The sequence below is a fragment of the Durio zibethinus genome, chromosome 11 (genome assembly GCF_047325235.1).
Source record: "Durio zibethinus cultivar Kanyao isolate XHJ-2024 chromosome 11, ASM4732523v1, whole genome shotgun sequence".
In the NCBI taxonomy this organism is placed as follows: Eukaryota; Viridiplantae; Streptophyta; class Magnoliopsida; order Malvales; family Malvaceae; genus Durio; species Durio zibethinus.
The window spans coordinates 24,492,816-24,514,450 of record NC_143172.1 but is presented as its reverse complement, the minus strand read 5'-3'; the positions used below and the strand labels follow the sequence as shown (position 1 = coordinate 24,514,450).

The following is a 21,635-nucleotide window of genomic DNA, read 5'->3' as shown; positions in this document are numbered from 1 at the left end:
AGAAACATCTTCAACCCTTCTTCCCCTTTTATTTTACTATAATTTAGATATACTGATTTTGAAGCAAGGGATCCTAAATCTGTTGATAATGTCACACTAAAATATCACAGCTCTTAACATTTATTTCCTTCTATAGTTTGTTGTTAAGATAAGAAGATGGTGACGATCTGGCTTCTTAGGGCCCAGCGCATAGCTCAGGTACTTGTATCTCATTTTACCAAGTCTTTCTTCTTCCCTCATTTATCAAAAATAAAAGAAGAAACCTCATTGACATTACAGCTTTGCACGTCTCTTCCTACATGCTTCCAACAAACTACCCTTTGACCTAATTCTCGTCAACATTTTTGTACGTACAAATTCCTTTGTTCCTTTTGCCATTAGCCACCACTCCACCAGCATGTCCGAACCATCACAAACATCGTCTCTGCCACATTAGTATACGGGGGTTTCTGGCCACCGCCTTGAGCAATGAGGGGAGATCATTATAGGCCAGCAAGGCCTCTTCATGTCTCCTCCCTTTCTTTTCCTTTCGTTTTCCTTTACCCCCTAATGTTAAACCATGCAAATTTTGTTTTGGCAAAGCGGGGTGATAATCAAAAACTCTCATCTCCTGCCCCTTCTCCTATGGTTTCTTATTGATTGTGGATCATCTAGCGAAACAAAGCTTGATGATAGACGAACATTCAAGTCAGATTCTCAAACAAGTAGTTACCTATTTACCAGTGAAGATGTAGAAGGCTAGAAGCGTCAATTGATTCCATTCCCAGCAGCTCCCTCTTCAATTCCACCCCTTCGGCTTCGTCCATGCAGGATTTATGTAAAACTGCAAGGATTTTCCTTGATCATTCAACATATGCATTTTTCATCTCCAAGCCAGGGAAACATTAGGTTCCTCTCTACTTTTACCCGCTTCCTCACCCTCCGTATGATCTAAAAACTGCAGTTTTCACTGTCCATACAGAGAAGTTTGTCCTTTTACGTGACTTCTCTGTGATTGATGATACTAAGGTGATTTTCAAGGAATATCTTGTTAATGCTACTGAATATTTCTCCCTCTTTTTCAAGCCCAAGAAGGATTCTTAATGCATTCATCGATGGGTATCCCTGATGAACTTCTCTCTGATTCAGAATCTTCAGTACCCCGTGGTAACACTGTTAATTAATAATAATGGCTTGTTAAATTATGCTTTAAAAGTGTGCTATCGATTGAATACGGGAGGGCCGACCTTAACTCCAAAAACTGATACATTGTCAAGGACATGGATATCTGATACCCCATACAACGTGTTTCCCCAAGGAGCTCAAGCCGTGGCAGGTTCTAATATCAAATACCAGCCTGATAAACGGATGACTCCATTGGTTGCCCCGGATTTGGTTTATGCAACTGCCGAAAGGATGACAACCGAGGCATATGCTCAATCCGTGGAACCAAATTTCAATCTCACTTGGATGATAAACGTTGATGCAAGCTTTTCTTATCTCATCAGGATGCACTTTTGTGACATTGTAAGCAAGTCCCGCCATGATTTGTACTTCAATGTATATATAAACGGTTTAATGGTGGTGTCAGGTCTCGATCTCACGGCTAGAGCTGGTGACTTGGCCATTGCGTATTACACAGATTTTGTGCTCAATGCCACAGCCATCGCAAATGACTCCATCATGGTTCAAGTTAGTCCAGCATCCAATGGTGGTCTACCTAATGCCATCCTCAATGGCTTGGAGGTCATGAAGATGAGCAACATAGCTGATAGCTTGGATGGTTTATTTGCTGTTGATGGTTCGTACAAGGGGGGGATATAGTAAATTGAAAGTATTTGCAATTTCAGGGCTTTCTATGGCATTCTTAGCAATTTCCTTTCTTGGAATAGTTTGTATTAGGTGGGAAAAAAGGCCTCATGATTGGCAAAAGCGAAATAGCTTCTCATCATGGCTTCTACCTATTCGTGGTAGCCATACCAGTTTCATAAGCAGCAAGAGTAGCTCTAGGAAATCTAGCATCTTTGGCTCCAGAAAAAGTAAGAGTCGATACTCCAGTTTTTACTCTAATCAGGGTCTTGGCGGGTTCTTCACCCTGAATGAATTACAAAACGCAACACAGAATTTTGACGAAAATACAGTAATTGGTGTTGGTGGGAAAGTGTTTCTTGGGGTTCTAGAAGATGGAACCAAGATTGCTATAAAAAGGGGAAACCAGGGATCAGAACAAGGCATAAACGAATACCAGACAGAAAAACAAATGCTTTCCAATCTCCGGCATCGCCATCTTGTATCACGCATAGGGTTCTGTTATGAGGAATCAGAGATGATTCTGGTTTATAAGAACATGGCTAATGGTCCACTCCCTGACCATCTCTACGGCTTATGCAAACCAACTTTGTCCTGGAAACAACGGCTTGATAATTGCATTGGCAACTCGAAGATTGCATTATCTCCACACTGGTACAGCACAAGGAATTATCCACCGTGATCTGAAGACCACAAATATTCTTCTTGATGAGAATTTTTTAGCAAAAGTCGGTTTTGGCCTTTCAAAAGCTGCACCTATGGAGCAAGGCCACGTTAGCACTGCAGTGAATGATAGCTTCGGGTATCTTGATCCCAAATACTTCAGGAGACAACGGCTTACTGTGAAATCTGATGTTTACTCTTTTGGTGTAGTCCTTTATGAGATTTTATGCGCAAGGGCAGTTACTTGCCCTAGGCTCCCAAGGGAGCAGGTTAGTTTGGCTGAGTGGGCAGTGCAGTGGCATAGGGAAGGTATGATTGAGAAGATAGTTGACCCTAAATTGCTGGGAGTATTAGTGAAGGATCACTCAAAAAGTTTGCAGAAGCTCCAAAGAAATGTTTAGCAGAATATGGAGTTGAAAGAGCTAGTATGGGAGATGTGTTATGGAACTTAGAATATTCATTGCAGCTTCAAGAGGCCTCATCACAGATTGATCCACCACAAGATAAGAGTAACCTTACTGTTTTGGAAAATCCAAGTGAAAATGGTGACTCCAAAGCCAACCCTGCTGCTGCCGCTGATGTTAGTGATGATTCTGATGTGACAGTTAAATTTTCCAAATTTTCCTCACGTAGAAAAATTTAACTAAGCTTCCACTTCAATAATGGTTGAGTTTCAGAAACAATGTAAATGTTATGTTTCTATAATTTACTCAAAGCTAAGTACTCCATCTGTCTCATAAAAACGGTTTCAATTTGATTTTTGATAATTAATTTTTTTAATTTTAACTTCATTTTATTTAAAAGATATTAATAATTAAAATATGAAAAAAAATACTTTCCAAAAACTTTAAATGAAGAGCTTTTCAAGTATACTTTTATAAAATTTTAATTTGATAAAATATTTAAAATATCAATGTTCAAAGTAGGAAAAAGTTTGATTAAAAAAAGGTCAATCCAAATATTATTTGTGAGACGAGAGAATAATTAAAATAGACTTTAGAATGCTTATCATAACATAATTTGTTGTTTGGAGAAGCTAATTAGTGAGTTGCTTGACATTTATTAAAATATATTAAAAGCTATCAAATTAAAACTTTCACTTTTCAACATTATAAATTAAGATTGGTAACATATCAAGTCGAAATTAATTTTGCTCATTTTGAATCTGACTTGATTTTATATTCATAAAATTTGAACTTGAATTGATTTGAATTTTTTTTTAATTTTTTATATCCGATTTGATATTGTATAAATTATATCTGACTCGATCTTACTCAAAATTAATAAAATATTATTTTTTAAAATATAATTATATAATTATATATAAATAAATAATTAATTAAAAAATAATTTTTATATAATATTAGATCAAATTTATCTAAAACCCGAACTCAACTTAATCTCGATTTTTTTAACATTATCTGATCCGACCCAAAACTTAATTTTTTTATAAAAAAAAAAAATCAATCTTATAAAATCGAGTTGAATTGAAACCTGTCAAGAGAGAATTAGGCTGCCAACTCTATTATAAATTTATATAAAATTAATTAGTCTTTCTGTTGGTTACACTTACATTTATTGTCTTTTTATAACAATAATGTTTTTATTTATATATTATATTTATATTTATTTGTATTATTATTATTAAAGTGATTGGTTGAGTAGTAACTCAATAAAAAAATTAAATAAATATATTTTTATTTTTATTTATAAAATAATTTTTAATATAGGTCACGTCTACGAAAATAATTTCTTTTGTTTTTTTTTTTATAAATAAAATATGAACAAAACAATTAATATTTTTTTAATACATTGATATTGGGATTTTAGAATTGAATTTTTTATATAATTTAAATTTTTATAATTACAATTTTTTTTTTTTTAACTTGGGATAATATTTTATTTTTGGGCCACTATGTATAATATGGGGAGTATAATATACCTATATAAATACTGATTTTCGAAAATCTTTAGGGCCCTGGCTATACATGGCTCCGCTATTGGTTAACGGCCTCTGCTTTTGGATTCTGGCTCAGACAGTCGTACGCCAAGCTGCATGCTTTCTCTAATGCCCTCACTGAATATTACTTCTCCAATCTTGGGTCAATTTTTTGCAGTAATTTCCTCTTACTCTTTGTCAGTTTTGGTCGATCTCAATTCCATATCACGCAGGCAACCTGTTTGATAAATTTCTTCAGAAATTATGTATTTGTTGTTTCGACCAAAATGGCACCGCTTTTTGACGCAAATTATCAATACCCAGAAACACAAAAATCTTTTATACTCTCTATTTTCATCAACAACAACACCACCGCGCTTGGAGGAGCTTTGTAAAGTTGTTTCGAGCACAATTGGTGGCTTGGATGACCTGGAGTCGAGTTTAAACGGGTTTAAACTTTCTTTATCATCGACACTTGTTACTCAAATTATAAATTCTTGCGAATATGAAGCTCCTACTAGAAGGTTATTGAGATTTTTCTTGTGGTCGGTTAAGAATTTGAGTTTTGCTTTGGAAGATAAGGACTTTAACTATGCAGTTCGAATATTTGCGAAAAAGAAGGATCATAAGGCAATGGAGATTTTGATTTTGGAACTTAGGAATGGGGGGCGGGTAATGGAGAGTCAGACTTTTAGTGTTGTAGCTGAGATGCTGGTTAAATTAGGGAAACAAGATGAGGCATTGGGTATTTTTAAGAACTTGGAAAAGTTCAAGTGCCCGCAGGATAATTTCAGTGTGACTGCTATTGTAAATGCTTTATGTGCTAAAGGGCATGCTAGGAAAGCTGAAGGTGTAGTTTATCATCACAAAGATAAGATTGCTGGTGTTGAGCCTTGTATATATAGGAGTCTTCTCTATGGGTGGTCTGTACAGGAGAATGTGAAGGAAGCGCGCAGAGTTATCAAGGAGATGAAGTCGGCTGGTGTTCAGCTTGATTTGTACTGCTATAATACATTTCTTAGGTGCCTTTGTGGGAAAAATGTTAAACGTAATCCTTCTGGCCTTGTTCCTGAGGCTCTGAATGTGATGATGGAAATGAGGTCCTATAGAATTGCCCCAACATCAATCAGTTATAATATAGTGCTGTCTTGTTTGGGGAGGACAAGAAGAGTGAAGGAATCATGTCGGATTCTGGAGTTGATGAAAAAGTCTGGTTGTGCTCCTGACTGGATCACCTATTATCTTGTTGCTAGAGTATTGTACTTGACTGGAAGATTTGGCAAGGGTAACATGATAGTGGATGAGATGATAGAATTGGGGCTGACCCCAGATCATAAGTTCTACTATGATCTGATTGGTGTCCTTTGTGGAGTTGAGAGAGTGAATTTTGCGCTCGAGCTGTTTGAGCGGATGAAGAGAAGTTCACTGGGTAGGTATGGGCCAGTTTATGATGTGCTCATACCAAAACTTTGCAGGGGAGGGGACTTTGAAAAGGGTCGAGAGCTATGGGATGAGGCTGTGGCTACGGGTGTTGGTCTTTCCTGCTCAAGTGATGTCTTAGACAGCTCAATCACTGAAGTTTTCAAGCCAACAAGAAAGGTGGAGGAAGGGAATCTCAAGGGCTGTACCATGTTTAAGAATCCAGTAAATATTAATCAGAAAACTACGAAGGGAAAGAAGGATAGGAAAAGAATGAAGAAAAAGAAGAAATTTTCTTCCAAATAAATGGTAAATGGAAATATCTTCCCTTTTGCAGCTCCCTAACACCAGTTGTTTCTAAAGGGTGCCTTACTCTTGTAACTAACTTCATTGATTAGTAATTAGAAGAATGCTACTCTTTTTAAACAAATGATTGGTTTATTTCTTTACTCAATATTAAAGATTTTATTTTTGGAACAAAATGTGTTTGCTTTTGATAATCTGGCATCTTTAAGCTGCTTGTTTATCTGATTGGAGTTTGTGTGTCTATCCATGTCCTTGACAAAATCCTATTCTAGGATAATGTGCTTGCTTTTCAACCTGGTCCATCAACCTTAAAAAATGTGTTTGATGATTAGATGAGTCCCCAGTTGAAAGTCTTAAAGACCCTTCCTGATCCTGTTGAGCAGAGTGCTAAGACCTAACAGAAATCTTTGGGGAGTTTTAATTAATAAGGGAGGGGCCAAGTGACCAATTGAGCATGAGTGAGAGCTGAAGCTAAAGTGAGCAAGCATCATTTTGCACATGACACATGAACAGGTTTTAGGGCAGCGGTTGAGGTGCTCCCAAGCCTCAGCCTCAGTGTCATGGTCAGGCCTTGGTCCTGCCATGACTGACCCTGAACCGAGCAGCGGTCGAGACCGAGCTGGTGGGAAAGCGGTTCTAAGGAATGAAGGCGTGCATTCGGAGCTTTGGAACATGATGCTAACATGTTGTAGGGGCAATGGGAGCCCCGGGCCGCAAGATACGCGGGGAAGTTCGGGACAGTGGTCGGACACCTTCAAGCCAAGTATCCTGGTGGGTGCCATTAGTGGAAGCAATGTGCGGGCACCTTCGAGTGGGTTGGTGGAGCAGCGAGCAGTATCAAGGAGCAATGGTGACCAAAGGGAAGGTTACGGGGCCCTGAGTTAGCCGGAGAAAGACCCCGACATGACTGGGCAGAAAAGTGTCCCCGTTTCAGACATTCTTACGGTCACTGGTAGCGTATTGGGAAAATCTCTAACGCTCTTCATAGGGGGATGCTTGGTGTCAGCTCTCCACCACCCCCTTGGCTAGCGGGCAGGCGGGGGCCTGGCTAGTCTGAAGTGAGCTACTCCTAGGCACTCGTGGTGTCTAGGTGGGCGGGCATCGTAGGGTCACGAGCGTGGCACGATGTTTTCTCAGGTAAGGTAAACCCGGGGACGGTTGGGGCCGGCGGGCCTCGTATCGCGCCTTTGCATTGAGACAGGGGGTTAGACGGTAGAATCCGTTATGCCCCTCGGTTTCCCCTCCTCGAGCCGGAAGGATCATGTGATGGTGTTTACGTATGAGGGATGCCATCGAGAAAAAGGGGCGTGCGGACTAGCGGGTAGGCATGCTGCTAGACCCCTGCGGCCAGTCGGGATGGTGTGCTGCCACTGGGGCAGTCCACCCAAGTCCCCTTGCGGGACCAGCATGATGTAGGGTGTCAATCATGCGTGCGGGCAGTCGATACTGTTGCTAAGGGCCTGAGCCCTAAGAACCGAGTCTCGTGGGACGAAATGAGCCTAGAGGCTCCGAGTTGGGCTGTTGACCAGCTTAGGTGGGGTGCTGGCGTAAACTCAATATAGGAGCCTGCGAATGATGCGGGCGGGCATGATGCTGGGTTCGCACCATGTCAAGAGGCCTCAAGGCCATGAGAACCGGGACTATGCATCCCTATGAGCATTCGAGGATCGTGGACTGGAATAGGGTTGTCCGCGACGGAAAATGGGCACGATAGAAGGCTGACCTTGACTAGGATTAGTCTTGGTGCCACACGGACGCGTGGTTTCAATAGAAGGAACGCGCGGACCGTGACACTTGGTATCAGAGCCTAGGTTGGCATATGTTGTGGCATGTGATGCCTTTACGGTGAAAGGAACCGTAGTGAGACCGAGATCCGAAAAGGGTCTTACACCATGAAATGGTGTTGTGTCAGGCCACGTGGGCCGAGTGAATCTTGTCCTGAGGGGCAGGAGGCGTCGAGTTGCAAGATTAATTACTAATGTGTGCACTTGATGTATGGTGCAGGTGCCCCAGCGGGGGTGCAAGCCGAAGTATTCGGGTCCAAGCATAAGACTACTACACAGAAGAGTATGAAGTGGCTGAAGATTGAAGCCACAAGCGAGATGGTCAGTGGACCATGAGCTGCGTTGGTCAGTGGACCGTGAGTTCTTGTGGTCAGAGGATCACGAGAGTGTGTGTGTGAACCAGGATATTGAACTTGTATTGGCCGAAAGGGAAGGCTTCACGAGTAGTGGTGGTCAGTGGGCCACGACAGGATGTTTTCCAGTGGAACAAGAAAGGGAAAACGGCCAGTTGACAAGGCCTCAGTCGTACAAGTCAGTGGACCTTGAGGATCGAGCGGGTGAATCCCCGAGTCAAACAAATCAGTGGGCTAGAAGTGCTGGTAGATCAGTGGGTCTCCGAGTATAAGCGGATTTTGGGACGCCCTAGGAACTGGGCTGGAATCAAAACTATCGAGCAATAGAACCATCGAGGAGACAGGGTTGCGCATAATGCTGTGCCGAGTTTCCAGTAAAAGTGGGGGAGACCTATCAATTCCCCCCCCCCCCCGAGACTGAGCCAAGATAAAGGAGCTTGGGCGATGGAGCATAGTGTTCAAGCCGGGGGCAAAGACTGAATTAGCCCGCTTTAAGGTGCCGCCTTGGGGGCGGTTGGCCTGAGGGCCACACCTAGAGAGGTGACCTTGGAGGGGCCGAGAGGACCCAAGTTGGGAGATGACCAAGGTGCTTGAATGCCACTATGCTAGGGTCATCATATAGGGTGCCGTATGAGTGCGGTTGACCTAAGCATCACGTCCAGAGGGGCGCATCAGTGAGTTGATGCTGCAAGCGTGCAGTTGGTGTGAGGGGTCACGTCCGGTGGGACGCACCAAATGAGTGGCAAAGCGGTGGTCATTCATTCTACTGAGGGTCATTGATCAATGAGGGCACCTCGAGGTCGCAACCTGACAATGATCAAGGGATGAAGCCATGGTATGACCCATATGAATACAACCAAGATAGGTTAGGCGGTTCGAACTACAACAAAGCTGAGCAACAATGGGACCAATCTACACCAACAATGGACGAGTACTGTGCACGGTGCCTCATGTGACGGGACCTCGACCCAATCCTTGAGAGCACCAGTGAGAGACATATGAGGAAATGTCAGCTGTGTGCAACAGGATAGTTGGGTGTGGTCTTGGCGTCGATGAGGGCATCGACATAGTAAGTGGGGGAGAGTGTCATGGTCAGGCCTTGGTCCTGCCATGACTGACCCTGAACCGAGCAGCGGTCGAGACCGAGCTGGTGGGAAAGCGGTTCTAAGGAATGAAGGCGTGCATTCGGAGCTTTGGAACATGATGCTAACATGTTGTAGGGGCAATGGGAGCCCCGGGCCGCAAGATACGCGGGGAAGTTCGGGACAGTGGTCGGACACCTTCAAGCCAAGTATCCTGGTGGGTGCCATTAGTGGAAGCAATGTGCGGGCACCTTCGAGTGGGTTGGTGGAGCAGCGAGCAGTATCAAGGAGCAATGGTGACCAAAGGGAAGGTTACGGGGCCCTGAGTTAGCCGGAGAAAGACCCCGACATGACTGGGCAGAAAAGTGTCCCCGTTTCAGACATTCTTACGGTCACTGGTAGCGTATTGGGAAAATCTCTAACGCTCTTTATAGGGGGATGCTTGGTGTCAGCTCTCCACCACCCCCTTGGCTAGCGGGCAGGCGGGGGCCTGGCTAGTCTGAAGTGAGCTACTCCTAGGCACTCGTGGTGTCTAGGTGGGCGGGCATCGTAGGGTCACGAGCGTGGCACGATGTTTTCTCAGGTAAGGTAAACCCGGGGACGGTTGGGGCCGGCGGGCCTCGTATCGCGCCTTTGCATTGAGACAGGGGGTTAGACGGTAGAATCCGTTATGCCCCTCGGTTTCCCCTCCTCGAGCCGGAAGGATCATGTGATGGTGTTTACGTATGAGGGATGCCATCGAGAAAAAGGGGCGTGCGGACTAGCGGGTAGGCATGCTGCTAGACCCCTGCGGCCAGTCGGGATGGTGTGCTGCCACTGGGGCAGTCCACCCAAGTCCCCTTGCGGGACCAGCATGATGTAGGGTGTCAATCATGCGTGCGGGCAGTCGATACTGTTGCTAAGGGCCTGAGCCCTAAGAACCGAGTCTCGTGGGACGAAATGAGCCTAGAGGCTCCGAGTTGGGCTGTTGACCAGCTTAGGTGGGGTGCTGGCGTAAACTCAATATAGGAGCCTGCGAATGATGCGGGCGGGCATGATGCTGGGTTCGCACCATGTCAAGAGGCCTCAAGGCCATGAGAACCGGGACTATGCATCCCTATGAGCATTCGAGGATCGTGGACTGGAATAGGGTTGTCCGCGACGGAAAATGGGCACGATAGAAGGCTGACCTTGACTAGGATTAGTCTTGGTGCCACACGGACGCGTGGTTTCAATAGAAGGAACGCGCGGACCGTGACACTCAGCCTCAGCCATCATCACTCACGTGGCCTGTCCATGTAATGCAACAGTGAATCTTTCTGGGACGTGCAATCCAGGCTCCTTTACTAGCGTTGGCTGTTGGTGGGAATAAAATAGAAGGAAGAGCTGTTTTTACACGACATTCTCTTTTTGGTCTTGTCTTGGGGAGAAGTTGGATCCTCAAAATCAACGCGTTGCAGCCAAGGTAAATGCACATAACTATAATGATGTTTTTATTATTTACTAAAACAAAATGTAAAAGCAATGTCTGTCCAAAGACAAGTCCTTGACAGTCGGTGTTTGAACACGTTTTCTCCACTCTCTATCAATTACCAAATCTCAATCTTTCCCACTTCCCATCTTCTTCTTCTTCATTCAAATCAGTCCTTCCTTTTGTAGGGTTTTGCATTTTCACTCTGATCTCTCTGCAATTTAAAACCATAAAAAAAGAAAAAAGAAAAAAGAGAGATACGGGATGCCAATGCCAGTGCCATTGATGATCTAGTCTAGAGATATGCATTTAGAGTGATGTAGTTATAGAGTAAAAGAGAGGGAAACGAAAACTTAGATCTCTCTCTATGGCCTGTTTTTCGTTTTGGAGAGAATAGTCCTTATGGGTCAAGATAATTTCACTCCCCAAAAGAGATCTGCCACTGGCGGAGGCGGAGGCGGCTTACCCACAACCAACAACGTCGCTGTCGGTGGATGAAGAACCCGTGGATTTCCAGGAATGCCGCGTGGCAGGCAGATCCACAAGACCTTCAACAACATTAAAATCACAATCCTTTGCGGCTTCGTTACCATCCTCGTACTACGTGGCACTATCGGCGTCGGCAATTTGGGAAGCTCCGAAGCCGAAGCTGTCAACCAAAATCTGATCGAAGAAACTAACCGGATCCTAGCTGAGATCCGCTCCGACTCCGACCCTACCGATCCGGACGAACCTCCTGAAACTGAGATCAATCCTAATATTACCTTCACCCTCGGACCCAAAATTTCGGACTGGGATCAGCAGCAAAAGGTCTGGCTTTCCCAAAAGCCTGAATTCCCTACTTTTGTAAATGGAAAAGCTCGAATCTTACTCGTTACTGGGTCGCCCCCAAACCGGTGTGATAATGCTATAGGAGACCATTATTTGTTGAAAGCGATAAAGAATAGGATTTGATTATTGTAGGCTTCACGGGATTGAAATTGTTTATAATATGGCTCATTTAGATAGGGAACTGGCCGGGTATTGGGCTAAATTGCCTTTGATTAGGAGGTTAATGTTGTCTCATCCGGAAGTTCAGTGGATTTGGTGGATGGATAGTGATGCTTTCTTTACGGATATGGTGTTTGAGATTCCGTTGTCCAAGTATGATAAGTATAATTTGGTTGTTCATGGGTACCCTGATTTGATGTTCGAGCAGAAGTCATGGATTGCTTTGAATACGGGTAGTTTTCTGTTTAGGAATTGTCAGTGGTCTTTGGATTTGCTTGATGCATGGGCGCCAATGGGACCTAAGGGTCCTATTCGTGAGGAGGCCGGGAAGCTTTTGACTGCTAATTTGAAAGGAAGGCCGGCATTTGAAGCAGATGATCAGTCGGCTTTGATTTACTTGTTGCTTTCGCAAAAGGATCAGTGGGTGGATAAGGTGTTTCTTGAGAATCAGTATTATTTGCATGGGTATTGGGCAGGGCTGGTTGATAGGTATGAGGAGATGATGGAGAAATATCATCCAGGCTTGGGAGATGAGAGGTGGCCGTTTGTGACTCATTTTGTTGGTTGCAAGCCCTGTGGGAGTTATGGAGATTACCCTGTTGAGAGGTGCTTGAGCAGCATGCAAAGGGCTTTCAATTTTGCTGATAACCAGGTGCTTAAGCTATATGGGTTTAAACATAGAGGACTGTTAGGCCCCAACATTAAGAGGATCAGGAATGAGACAGTGACTCCTTTGGAGATTGTTGATCAGCTTGATATTCGTCATTCGGCACATCGAAAAAGTGAATCACAGAGCTAGTGAGCATATTGAACGTGTCATAATGTGTAGGTAAAGTAATTCCTCAGTTGAAAGGCAATTTTCAATTTGATAGCAGTTTGAGTTAGTTTCGATGATCTGTTGTCATTGTGCTGTTGTTGAGAACAGGAGAGTATAATTCTTTTATTAACTTCAATTTGTCTTCCTTCGATATTTGAGTGATTTATGAATTTATATATATATATATATATATATATTTATATATATTTATAAATTTGGGGAAAAATATTAGCAATAACATATACTCTAATAGACAAAAACTATATGTTAATCACTACTAGAGATTTCAATTTTCAACTAACTAAAATGTGCAATGCATCACTCTTGGTCTTGGGACACCACTGGGATCGCCATCAATTTGGTGGGTCTTGGACTTGATCTTGAACTCTGAATCAGATGCTATCAATCGGTCAACTTTGAAGCTAGTGCTTTATGATGTGCTACCAATGCTTGATTCATTTGAGCAATCTAGTTTAACAACCCTACAATTTTCTGCACAATATTACTTTAATTAATTCCAAAATTCATTACCGAAATAAAATAGTAAAAGGAATTTAATCCAACTATTTCCCTTCTAAATTGAAAAACTTCAAAAATAGATACTACTATTAACACAAGCACTTCAACAAACACCTTACCTCGTCCTTCTACTTTATAATCATCTTCAACTGTTCCACGCTCTCTTTCCGACATCTCCGCCGGCGTACCCGCTTGCACAACCACCACAACAGCACAACCGCCGCTACGTCAATAACCCCCCTAAAAGACCGAAATGCTCTTCCAATCGTCCCATTTTCATAACCGAAATATCAAGCGAGGCTAACGGTTTTTGCACGCAAAATCTCAAGCCCGATTGCCAACCATTCTCCAATCCCACGATCAGCGGATGATGGGATGACGTCGCTGGCACCGGACGGTGGTAAAAGAGTTGATTTGGAAGTTGGGTCTTGTTGCTGTTGCTGTTGCTGCCGTTGAATTTGATGATGGAGATTTTCATGGTTAATGGGAGGGAAGATGGAAAGGTCATTGTGTGGAAGAGAATCTCTGATCATTACCATCGACCATTGCTGCTTTATATGATGATCGGGTTTTGGTTTTGATGACTGTTTTTGTTTGTGAAGACTGATGGAATGGAAATTTTCCCATTCTAATAACAAGCCTTCCAAAATTTCATCATTTTCTATCATATCTGTAGGCTGTAGCTTAAAGACAAAAATTGAAGAGCTGCTGATGCATCTACTTTCTGCTCCTCAATTTCAAAGCAGTTTTACTTATTCAAGAGCAGCCCAATTTCCCTTTGTTTTCTTGGGCTCCCTGGGCCATTTTTAAAAGGCCTGAAAAGTGCCCTTATGGCCCAACAAAGACAGAAGTAGGACGACCCATGCCTCAACTGTGACCACCGATCAGCCAAACCTCAATAAAGTCAAGACTGCTTGTCACATGATATTCTATTCACTAACTGAAACAGCCAGCGTCAGCACAAGTGTAAGAATGTAAATTCGAAACATTAATACTCTTACTGGTTATCATAATCAACGGGCAACTAGTTCTGAAGATCCGTTCAAACTGATTCATTTCGTTGACAAATGGTAGTAAGTTAGGGATATATAAATACATATATACAACTGGCTTCAAAGCTTTGCATTTCATTGAAAACTCCTACAGGCTTACATTCTCATTTAACAATTTTGAAAAGTCACTTCTTGAAAGAAAAAAACTGTACAGGCCTTTGGATCATCACCTATTGTTTAAATTTGAACCATGGAAATAATAAAACTACAAAGTGTGATCTACATTGACATACAGTCCACAGGATAACTGGTTCAATCAAGAGTTTCCTTGTATTAGTTCCTCGAGCTGCCGCTGACCTCAATAAGGTGAACTTGAGTAACTTTGGCATCCTGATGGAAGCAATTTGCAATAAACTTAATCCAGCTGCTTTCACCTGATTGATATTCGGGGATGCACGTTTGTTCTGATCTGTGATCCGTGCTTTTCTTTAATCAAAACACTTATGTCTAGATTTCTTCAATGGAACACTGTGCCACTAGTTCTCATTCTTCCATAGAGGAGACAGGCAGATACACACAAATAAAAAGATGCTCAATATATACGAACTTAACATTAGCATCCTGTAGTATCATCTTCAGGAGAAGAATCCCTTGATGCCTGCTCCTCCTCTTCTTCATCCTCATCGAAATCAGCAGAAGCAGGTTGCCCATTAAGATCAACAGTTACTCCATTCTTCCTCACGAATTGTCCCCTAACACGAGGCCTCCTTTCAGCTAGCCTTTTTCTATTAACATATCTAACCTTCTTATCAAAACAGCGCTCCTTCCTTTTCTGCTTAAATTTGATTAATGCTGCCTCTCTTCTGTCAACCTTACTTAATTTCACTTCACTGGAAGATGAATTTCCAAATGATGGCCATGAGTGACCAGTTGGCATCTGACCAGTTAGCCTGCACATATTAACCTGGTAGTATGGAAACGATGCCATCCCGTTTACATGAGGATGGGAAAGACATTGTCGAAGATGATTATATTGAGGTAGCACAGCAGAACTAGTATGATTTTGAGGGTCTTGGAAGTTGTTCTGAAACAAGTGGGTTGATGATGGCATCATAACTTGATTTAAAACTCCTGACATATAGTGCAGATAAGCATTCGGCGTAGGTAAACCAGATACATTATGTTGAGGTTCATTTGTTGGAATCACAAACACCTGAGAAAACTTGTCTTCCTTAAAATTCCTTTGTCGTGAGAACTCCATTGACACAGGAGGAGTAGAGGACCTCTCCACGGAAAGGGAATCTGGTATACTGCTGCTGCTAGGAAAGTCATCACCTTGTGAACAGTTTTCCCATGCTTCTCCATTCTCTTGTACTTGAGCATCATTAACCACTTGTTGACCAGATTCTGGAAGATTCTCTTCAATGATCTTATTTTGAGTAGCATTTTCATCATTAGGCGTGGCCAGCTGAGTGCCATTTTTGACTGCACTTGACTTCACGTAAGTAAAGAAGGCTGATGACTCACCAATCTTTAGCTCACTCCTCTTTGGACCAGATGAAAATTGCCCTGCAAAAAAAAAGAAAAAACAACATTCCAACATCTTCTGAATAAGAGAAATCCATGAATGAAAAGGTTTGGAAACCAGAAAAGAATCACAGCCATGCTTTTCATGTATTGCAGTGTTGCCACATGATAAATAGTGCTTGCTTTGTCATGAACTATAGATTAGAGAGAAGACAGAGACTATTCAGCATGAAGTCCCAGTTCACATCATGTAAACTGGCATGCCAATATTCGTTTGCAAAGCCTCAAATGCACAAACATCCGACTGGTATTAGAAAATAAACAGAAATGTGATGCAGACAGAAATCCAGCCATCAATCGAACTAAAATTAAATCCAGTGTCAAAACCTTAAAGAATCTCATCAAGTCGTACTCTTTTTTTTTTTTTGTGAAAAGAAAGGCTAAATTTGATACAAAGCTTAAGAAAAACAGTTTCATGCATTCATAGAAGAAACATTAAAGAGAATTTGCTTCAAACTCAAGACTTCACTTTTTTGAAAGAATATGATAATAGAAGGCAAAATGATGTCATATCACACCATTCCTAAAAGTATCCCATGCATTAATAGAAGATAATTTCTCTCTAATATGGTAAACAACTGTAAGCTGAACACAATATGACAAGTCATGTTCAAGGGACAGCCCAACAAGTTTTAGGCAAGGAGCAGTTTAACAGCAGTCAACCTGTTCTGCGATCACTTATTCCAGGAACATCAGGACGACATTCTGGTGAATCAGTCTGAGGAGGCTCTATGGTAGCAGCAGCAGACTGAAAGAGGAAACACAAACCATACATTTCACTCTTAACACCATTGATTTGCCATACATTTACAACGCTAAGTACAGGTTGTGAAATTTATGACATGTACAAACATTGGCACAGATGTTAAAGAGGAATATCTCAATTGCCTCAAGGTTTTGCGGAAAGAGTCATATGGCAAGCTTGATGATGGTTCTTCAAATCTAAAAGCATGGTTATGCAACCCAAACCAAAAAGCTACTCAAGAGGTGCTTTTGCAGTGGAAAAGAAATTTTGGGATAGAAAATCACTATATTACCCTATATTTTTAATATTTTATTATTTTGTGCATATCTTTTTAGACATTTCAATTATTCACAGCAATACTAAACACTTAAAATTTTTAACCATATTACTTTTATCACACTTTTTAAACACACTTTTTCTAACCCAAACTTTTTTCAAACGCATCAACAATGCTAAACTAGCCCTTAATTGATTCCATTCATTCTTGGTAATTGCAATCACTCCTTTGCAACTACACAATTTGAATAACTGATTTTGTTGTCTAAGATTAGTACTTTGACCCATATATTGTATGCAAAATTCAAACATATAAAAGGTGAAACTTTTAGAACGGTTGGAACATATAATGGAATCATGCTTTTCACACCCATAGTGTCATGGGCAAGGTCATTTCCTAGAGCATAAGTTCATGATCTCACAGTGCACAGTCAAACATGCTTTTCACCCTAATTTTTAAATGCACACAAACACATTTTTGGTTATCCAACTTCAATACCCACTTTGTCTTCCTGATGAGTTGAAACTACCATCTCTGGATTGGTGCTCTTCCGAGACCTGTCATCTGTGTCATCCGAGAACAAAGTAGTACTGTTTGTATTAGCATCACTAGGGTCTGATGCCACTAGATCAAAGTCACAGCTCAAGATGTTCTTTTCTGCCAGACCAAGCTGCCAGAGAAAACATCTAAGTTAATATCAATAAATGGTTTTTGCTACACATCCGTACATACAAAATTTTTATCAACTTCTGAAGGAATGCCTGTTAAAGGAATTACAGTTCCCTCTACCAAAATTGTCATCCTAATTACACACTTATGAGTATCAACTGCAATGCAACTATTTTTAAATAGAGGAGAACCAAGGACAGCGAAAAAACAGGTCACATCATGAAAAACAACAACAAATACAACACAGACCAGCTGATAAAGATAAAAGTAAATTGCTAAAAAACAAACCTCGCGCTGCCTTCTCCACATGTGTGTCCACAAGTTCAACAATTCATTGGTTCGTAAAGGCTTGACAAGATAGTCAGCAGCACCAAGCCGCAAGCACTTAACAACAATAGAGACTTCATCCTGGGCGGACATCACTTATCATAGAAAGGAAAGAAAAATATATAATGATCAGACCACAAACACTAAAAGGAGAATTCACTATCATGAAAGTTGGATGGCTGAAGAAAAGAAGGTACAAGACAAACTTACTAATGACAGGAATATGGCGCAGTTCTTTGTTCCGCATAATATACTTTAACATCTTCATTCCTTTGGTCATTGGGAGATCAACTTCAGCAAGTATGATATCAATCTCAGGTCCCTCAGCATTCAGTGCATCAATAACCTGTCTAGCAGACCTTACTGAAGTCACTGCAAATAAAAAGTAACACAGAATCACGAAGCTGACACATCACTTCAAAAAATAAATACATGAAAAGTGTCATGAGAGTAAAGGGCACTCCTAAAAGCAATACACAATTATAGAAGTAAGATAAAAAGTTGAGTTACTACAAAAAGTAGAAGCAACCTAAATCAGGGACATGATGAACATACTCTAAAATTTCTGAAAAAACATTATTCATCTTGGCAGATAGTCACCAAGGAATAGAATACAATTGAACTTAAAATGTCATCCATGTGATTTTCAGTCTACTTATATCCTTATTATTCTATATTTATCAAAAGGCTCTATTCTACAGCATACTTGGCCCTAGGTATATATGTCCAAACACACAAAAGTTACCATTCTCCCAATCTCTCTTTAATTGGTGCTTCCTCTCAAGTGAATTCTTTTCTTATCCTTCTTTCTTTTATTATCCACATCCTACTAAAAATTGTCACTTTGACCACAGTTGTCTGTTTACAAGGCAAAGCATGAGAGTCAAGGAACTAGAAGACAACCAGGCAAGGGAATTAAATGTATATCCCAAATATCCTTTTTACCAAGTTTCTGGAACTAATAGCTCTTGTGAAGCAAAGCAAGTCAAAACAGCAGACTAGAATTCAGTAAGCAAAAGTAGCATAATCAGAAAATAACTAAAGAAAAACTTATAGAAGAGAATAATATATATCTAAGCATTCCTACGCATGTTCTGACTATGTTACAGCTGACAAAATTAGTGTTTTCTTTTTTTTGTTCACACAAGAAAATGGTAGAAAGCTATTTTATTTTATTCTTTCAAATTATAATAGCAACTTTAAAACTGTACTTCAATATTCAAAATCCTAAAACAAAACTCAACCAGTTCCATCCACACATTAAGGCATCAACTCCTTAGTATCAGTTTCACTTGACCAACTATTTAAATCACACAATTCAAACAAAATCAAAGCAACAAATAAATTAACACAAAAACTCAAAAGATACAACACACAAAATTTGATTTCAAATACCCAACAACAAACACAAACACACAGACCAACAAGAACAACCATAACAACAACAAAAAAAATCAACTTATAAATAAAAAAGAATAAACATAACCTACAACTCAAAAAGAGATGAAAAAGGTAAAGATACTAACAAAAGTGAAGTATACCCTGATAAGAGCATTTCAAAAGAAGTGAAAAGACCTCCTCACAGCTCTTGGTATCATTATCACATAGCAAAATCCTCACTTTGCTCCTATCTGTAAACCCATATCCTCCTCCTCCTCCTGCTTTACACTCTTTATTCAAATTCAGCTCTTTGCTCTCCATATTCCCTCAACCCAAAAAAAAATAACTTTTTTTCCAAAAATATCCCCTCCCCCCCCCCCCCCCCCCAAAAAAAAAAAAAAAACACACTCCCTAAAAATCTCTTTTCTAAATTAAAAAATTACAAAAGGGGTAAATACAAGAAAAAGCCGATAAGAGTCATCTTCTCTCCAACAACCCAAATTGGAGACAAAGTTGGCGTTAGGGTTCCCAATTTTCCTGATTCCTTATTCTGATTGAAGCCTTTTTCCCCGTCCATACAACACCACCTAGGTCCTAATAAAAGACTAAGTTTGTTGTTAATAAAGTTACTTATTTTTTCCCTTATTTAAAAGAATCACTTTCCATAAACGGCATGCAAAAGCTCAAGAGGACCCAATCGGACGGTCAGGGTCGTCAACGGCTCACATTTCAGCTCACCAAGGATCTGACGCACGTTAACATAACAACCAAAGGGAAGGGCGGAGGAGAGGTTTCCCTGAATTCTGATAAAGGAAAGGGTTTTCTTTTTCGTTTGGGTTCTGCGTTCTGAGATAGTAATTTTTTATAAGATAGAATTTGGGATACTGAATGTGACTAACGTACGCGGGATTAGGAAGATGAATTCGGAGCGTTGGCTGGAAGGAATAGAGGGTGGTGATGGGAAGACGGGTGCGTAGTGCGCAAGCATAGAAGGATAGAGAGAGATGACGTGGCGGAAAGAGGGGATAGGGGAGAGAGAAAAGTGGAAGAAAAAGCGAAGGGGAGGCAAGCGTTTGGATTGGTTTGGTAGTGATAGAGAGGAGGCCACGTTACTCTTTGACATCCCTATTAATTGAAACCCCCCAAAATTTGAAAATAAAATAAAAAGCGTTTAATTCTTACTCTTTTTTTATATAAAAACATTATTTTATAAAAAATATCCTATAAAAATAAATTGACATGTAGATAGTCCAGCGGAAAAGTGAATTGAGCGAGAGACCAAAGTAAACACGCCACGTGCCAACCACAATAGCACATGTGCAAAATGCTAAATCGTCTTTCTGTTTTTCTTTCCTTGAGAAACAAATTTCCAAAAGTTTATTCAAAATTATTTATAGTTCAGGACAATAACACAAAATCAAGTTCATTAAGGACAAAAAACATATTAAATTTAAAATGGGTTTTTTAATTTTTTAATTAAAAGCTTTTCGTATTTTTTTCATTATTAAGAAAACAGGTATTCATATTTATGTTTTAATAAAAAAAGATGCATACACATGTAATTGAATTAAATATCCGAATGCATTATATTCTATTTAGTAAATATTTTAATTACAATAGGTTAATTAATGGTTTTTTTTTTACATAAAATCTACAAATTTATATATCTATTTATATTTATTTTATATCAAATATATGTAAAAATATAAAAATTATTAAATCATAATTCGTATTAACACATCAAATATAAATTTTTTTTTCAAATTTATATATAATTTTTGTCGCTTTTAAATTGTATCGTTTTTATATTTTTTTTCATATTATTTTCATACCATATTATAATTATCTGATCAATAAGATCAACTTGAAAATTAAGAAATGAGTGCTGCTAAATACATCCCACCCTTCCCTGTTAACATTTCAGTTTTTTTTTTTTTTTTGTGAGTAAAATTATTTAATATCCATTTTATTTCAAACAAAATTTCACAAATGAATTTTCATAATATTTAAAGGTTTTTGGAAATAAAATTTTCAAAACTTTGAATTGTACTAAGATATTTCAAAATAAAATCTTACAAAATTAATCATGAAATAAAAAAAAAAAAACAATTTACCTTTGATTTTATACATTTTTTACTTCAAATTGGTGAAAATTTTTAAGTAAATTTTTACCTTTTAAAACTTCAAATAATTTGTTCTTTCTATTTTTTCATTTGATTTTGTATTTAATTTCGTATTAAAATATTTTAGTACGTTCCAAAACCTCTGAAAATAGATTTTCAAAAAATCTTAAAAGTTTCCAAAAATAAATTTTTGAAAAATTGTTTGAAAAAGAATGAATAATTAAATAATTTTACTTACAAAAATTTAAAATTAAAAAAAAAGGGCTAGAAGATAAAAAACCGTAGGAGGCATTTCGCAGGACTCTTAAGAAATTCCTAGTAGTCAGCTTGTAGCTGGATATTTGCAATTCTCAGAATCGTTCGAATCATAGGTCTTATGTTTATACAAAAATTATACTTCCTATAGTACTTTTCTGCTATATATC

At 39.9% G+C, this 21,635-nt stretch overlaps 2 protein-coding genes and 3 pseudogenes across 6 annotated transcripts; 3 read left to right on the top strand and 2 right to left on the bottom strand.

The window, feature by feature from the left end:
• Positions 1-414: 414 nt before the first annotated feature.
• Positions 415-3,194, top strand: LOC111289379 (putative receptor-like protein kinase At5g61350 pseudogene; annotated as a pseudogene).
• A 1,144-nt stretch (positions 3,195-4,338) lies between these two features.
• On the top strand, positions 4,339-6,291 carry LOC111291235 (Pentatricopeptide repeat (PPR) superfamily protein). The gene has a single exon (XM_022882877.2). The coding sequence runs from the start codon at positions 4,655-4,657 to the stop codon at positions 6,113-6,115; it is 1,461 nt and encodes a 486-aa protein (XP_022738612.2). The 5' UTR covers positions 4,339-4,654; the 3' UTR covers positions 6,116-6,291.
• A 4,758-nt stretch (positions 6,292-11,049) lies between these two features.
• On the top strand, positions 11,050-12,727 carry LOC111291236 (putative xyloglucan 6-xylosyltransferase 5 pseudogene; annotated as a pseudogene).
• Positions 12,728-12,819: 92 nt separating this feature from the next.
• LOC149516210 (uncharacterized) lies at positions 12,820-13,905 on the bottom strand (annotated as a pseudogene). The gene is made up of 2 exons (XR_016346548.1): positions 13,230-13,905; positions 12,820-13,083 (listed from the first exon to the last, which is right to left on the bottom strand). The product of XR_016346548.1 is annotated as an uncharacterized LOC149516210 (transcript).
• Positions 13,906-14,209: 304 nt separating this feature from the next.
• LOC111291234 (two-component response regulator-like APRR1) lies at positions 14,210-20,206 on the bottom strand. Of its 4 annotated transcripts, none has more exons than XM_022882875.2 (6): positions 19,249-20,206; positions 17,918-18,079; positions 17,669-17,802; positions 17,214-17,381; positions 16,353-16,437; positions 14,210-15,671 (listed from the first exon to the last, which is right to left on the bottom strand). In XM_022882875.2, exons 1-6 carry the CDS (start codon positions 19,406-19,408, stop codon positions 14,716-14,718), a joined length of 1,665 nt encoding a protein of 554 aa, XP_022738610.2. In that variant the 5' UTR covers positions 19,409-20,206; the 3' UTR covers positions 14,210-14,715. The 4 variants fall into 4 exon arrangements, with proteins under 4 accessions (XP_022738610.2, XP_022738609.2, XP_022738611.2 ...); XM_022882874.2 differs by having other exon boundaries at positions 19,234-19,998; XM_022882876.2 differs by lacking the exon at positions 17,214-17,381 and having other exon boundaries at positions 19,234-19,998.
• Positions 20,207-21,635: the final 1,429 nt, after the last annotated feature.

What these genes read in the sequence shown, in the direction of transcription:
- LOC111291235 (XM_022882877.2), top strand. Translation starts at nt 4,655, where the DNA reads ATGTATTTGTTGTTTCGACCAAAATGGCACCGCTTTTTGACGCAAATT.
- LOC111291234 (XM_022882874.2), bottom strand. Translation starts at nt 19,408, where the DNA reads ATGGAGAGCAAAGAGCTGAATTTGAATAAAGAGTGTAAAGCAGGAGGA. An exon ending in TGTGGAGAAGGCAGCGCGAG is followed by an intron (nt 17,382 to 17,668) that starts GTTTGTTTTTTA and finishes TTTCTCTGGCAG; the next exon opens with CTTGGTCTGGCAGAAAAGAA. An exon ending in CAACTCATCAGGAAGACAAA is followed by an intron (nt 16,438 to 17,213) that starts GTGGGTATTGAA and finishes TTCCTCTTTCAG; the next exon opens with TCTGCTGCTGCTACCATAGA.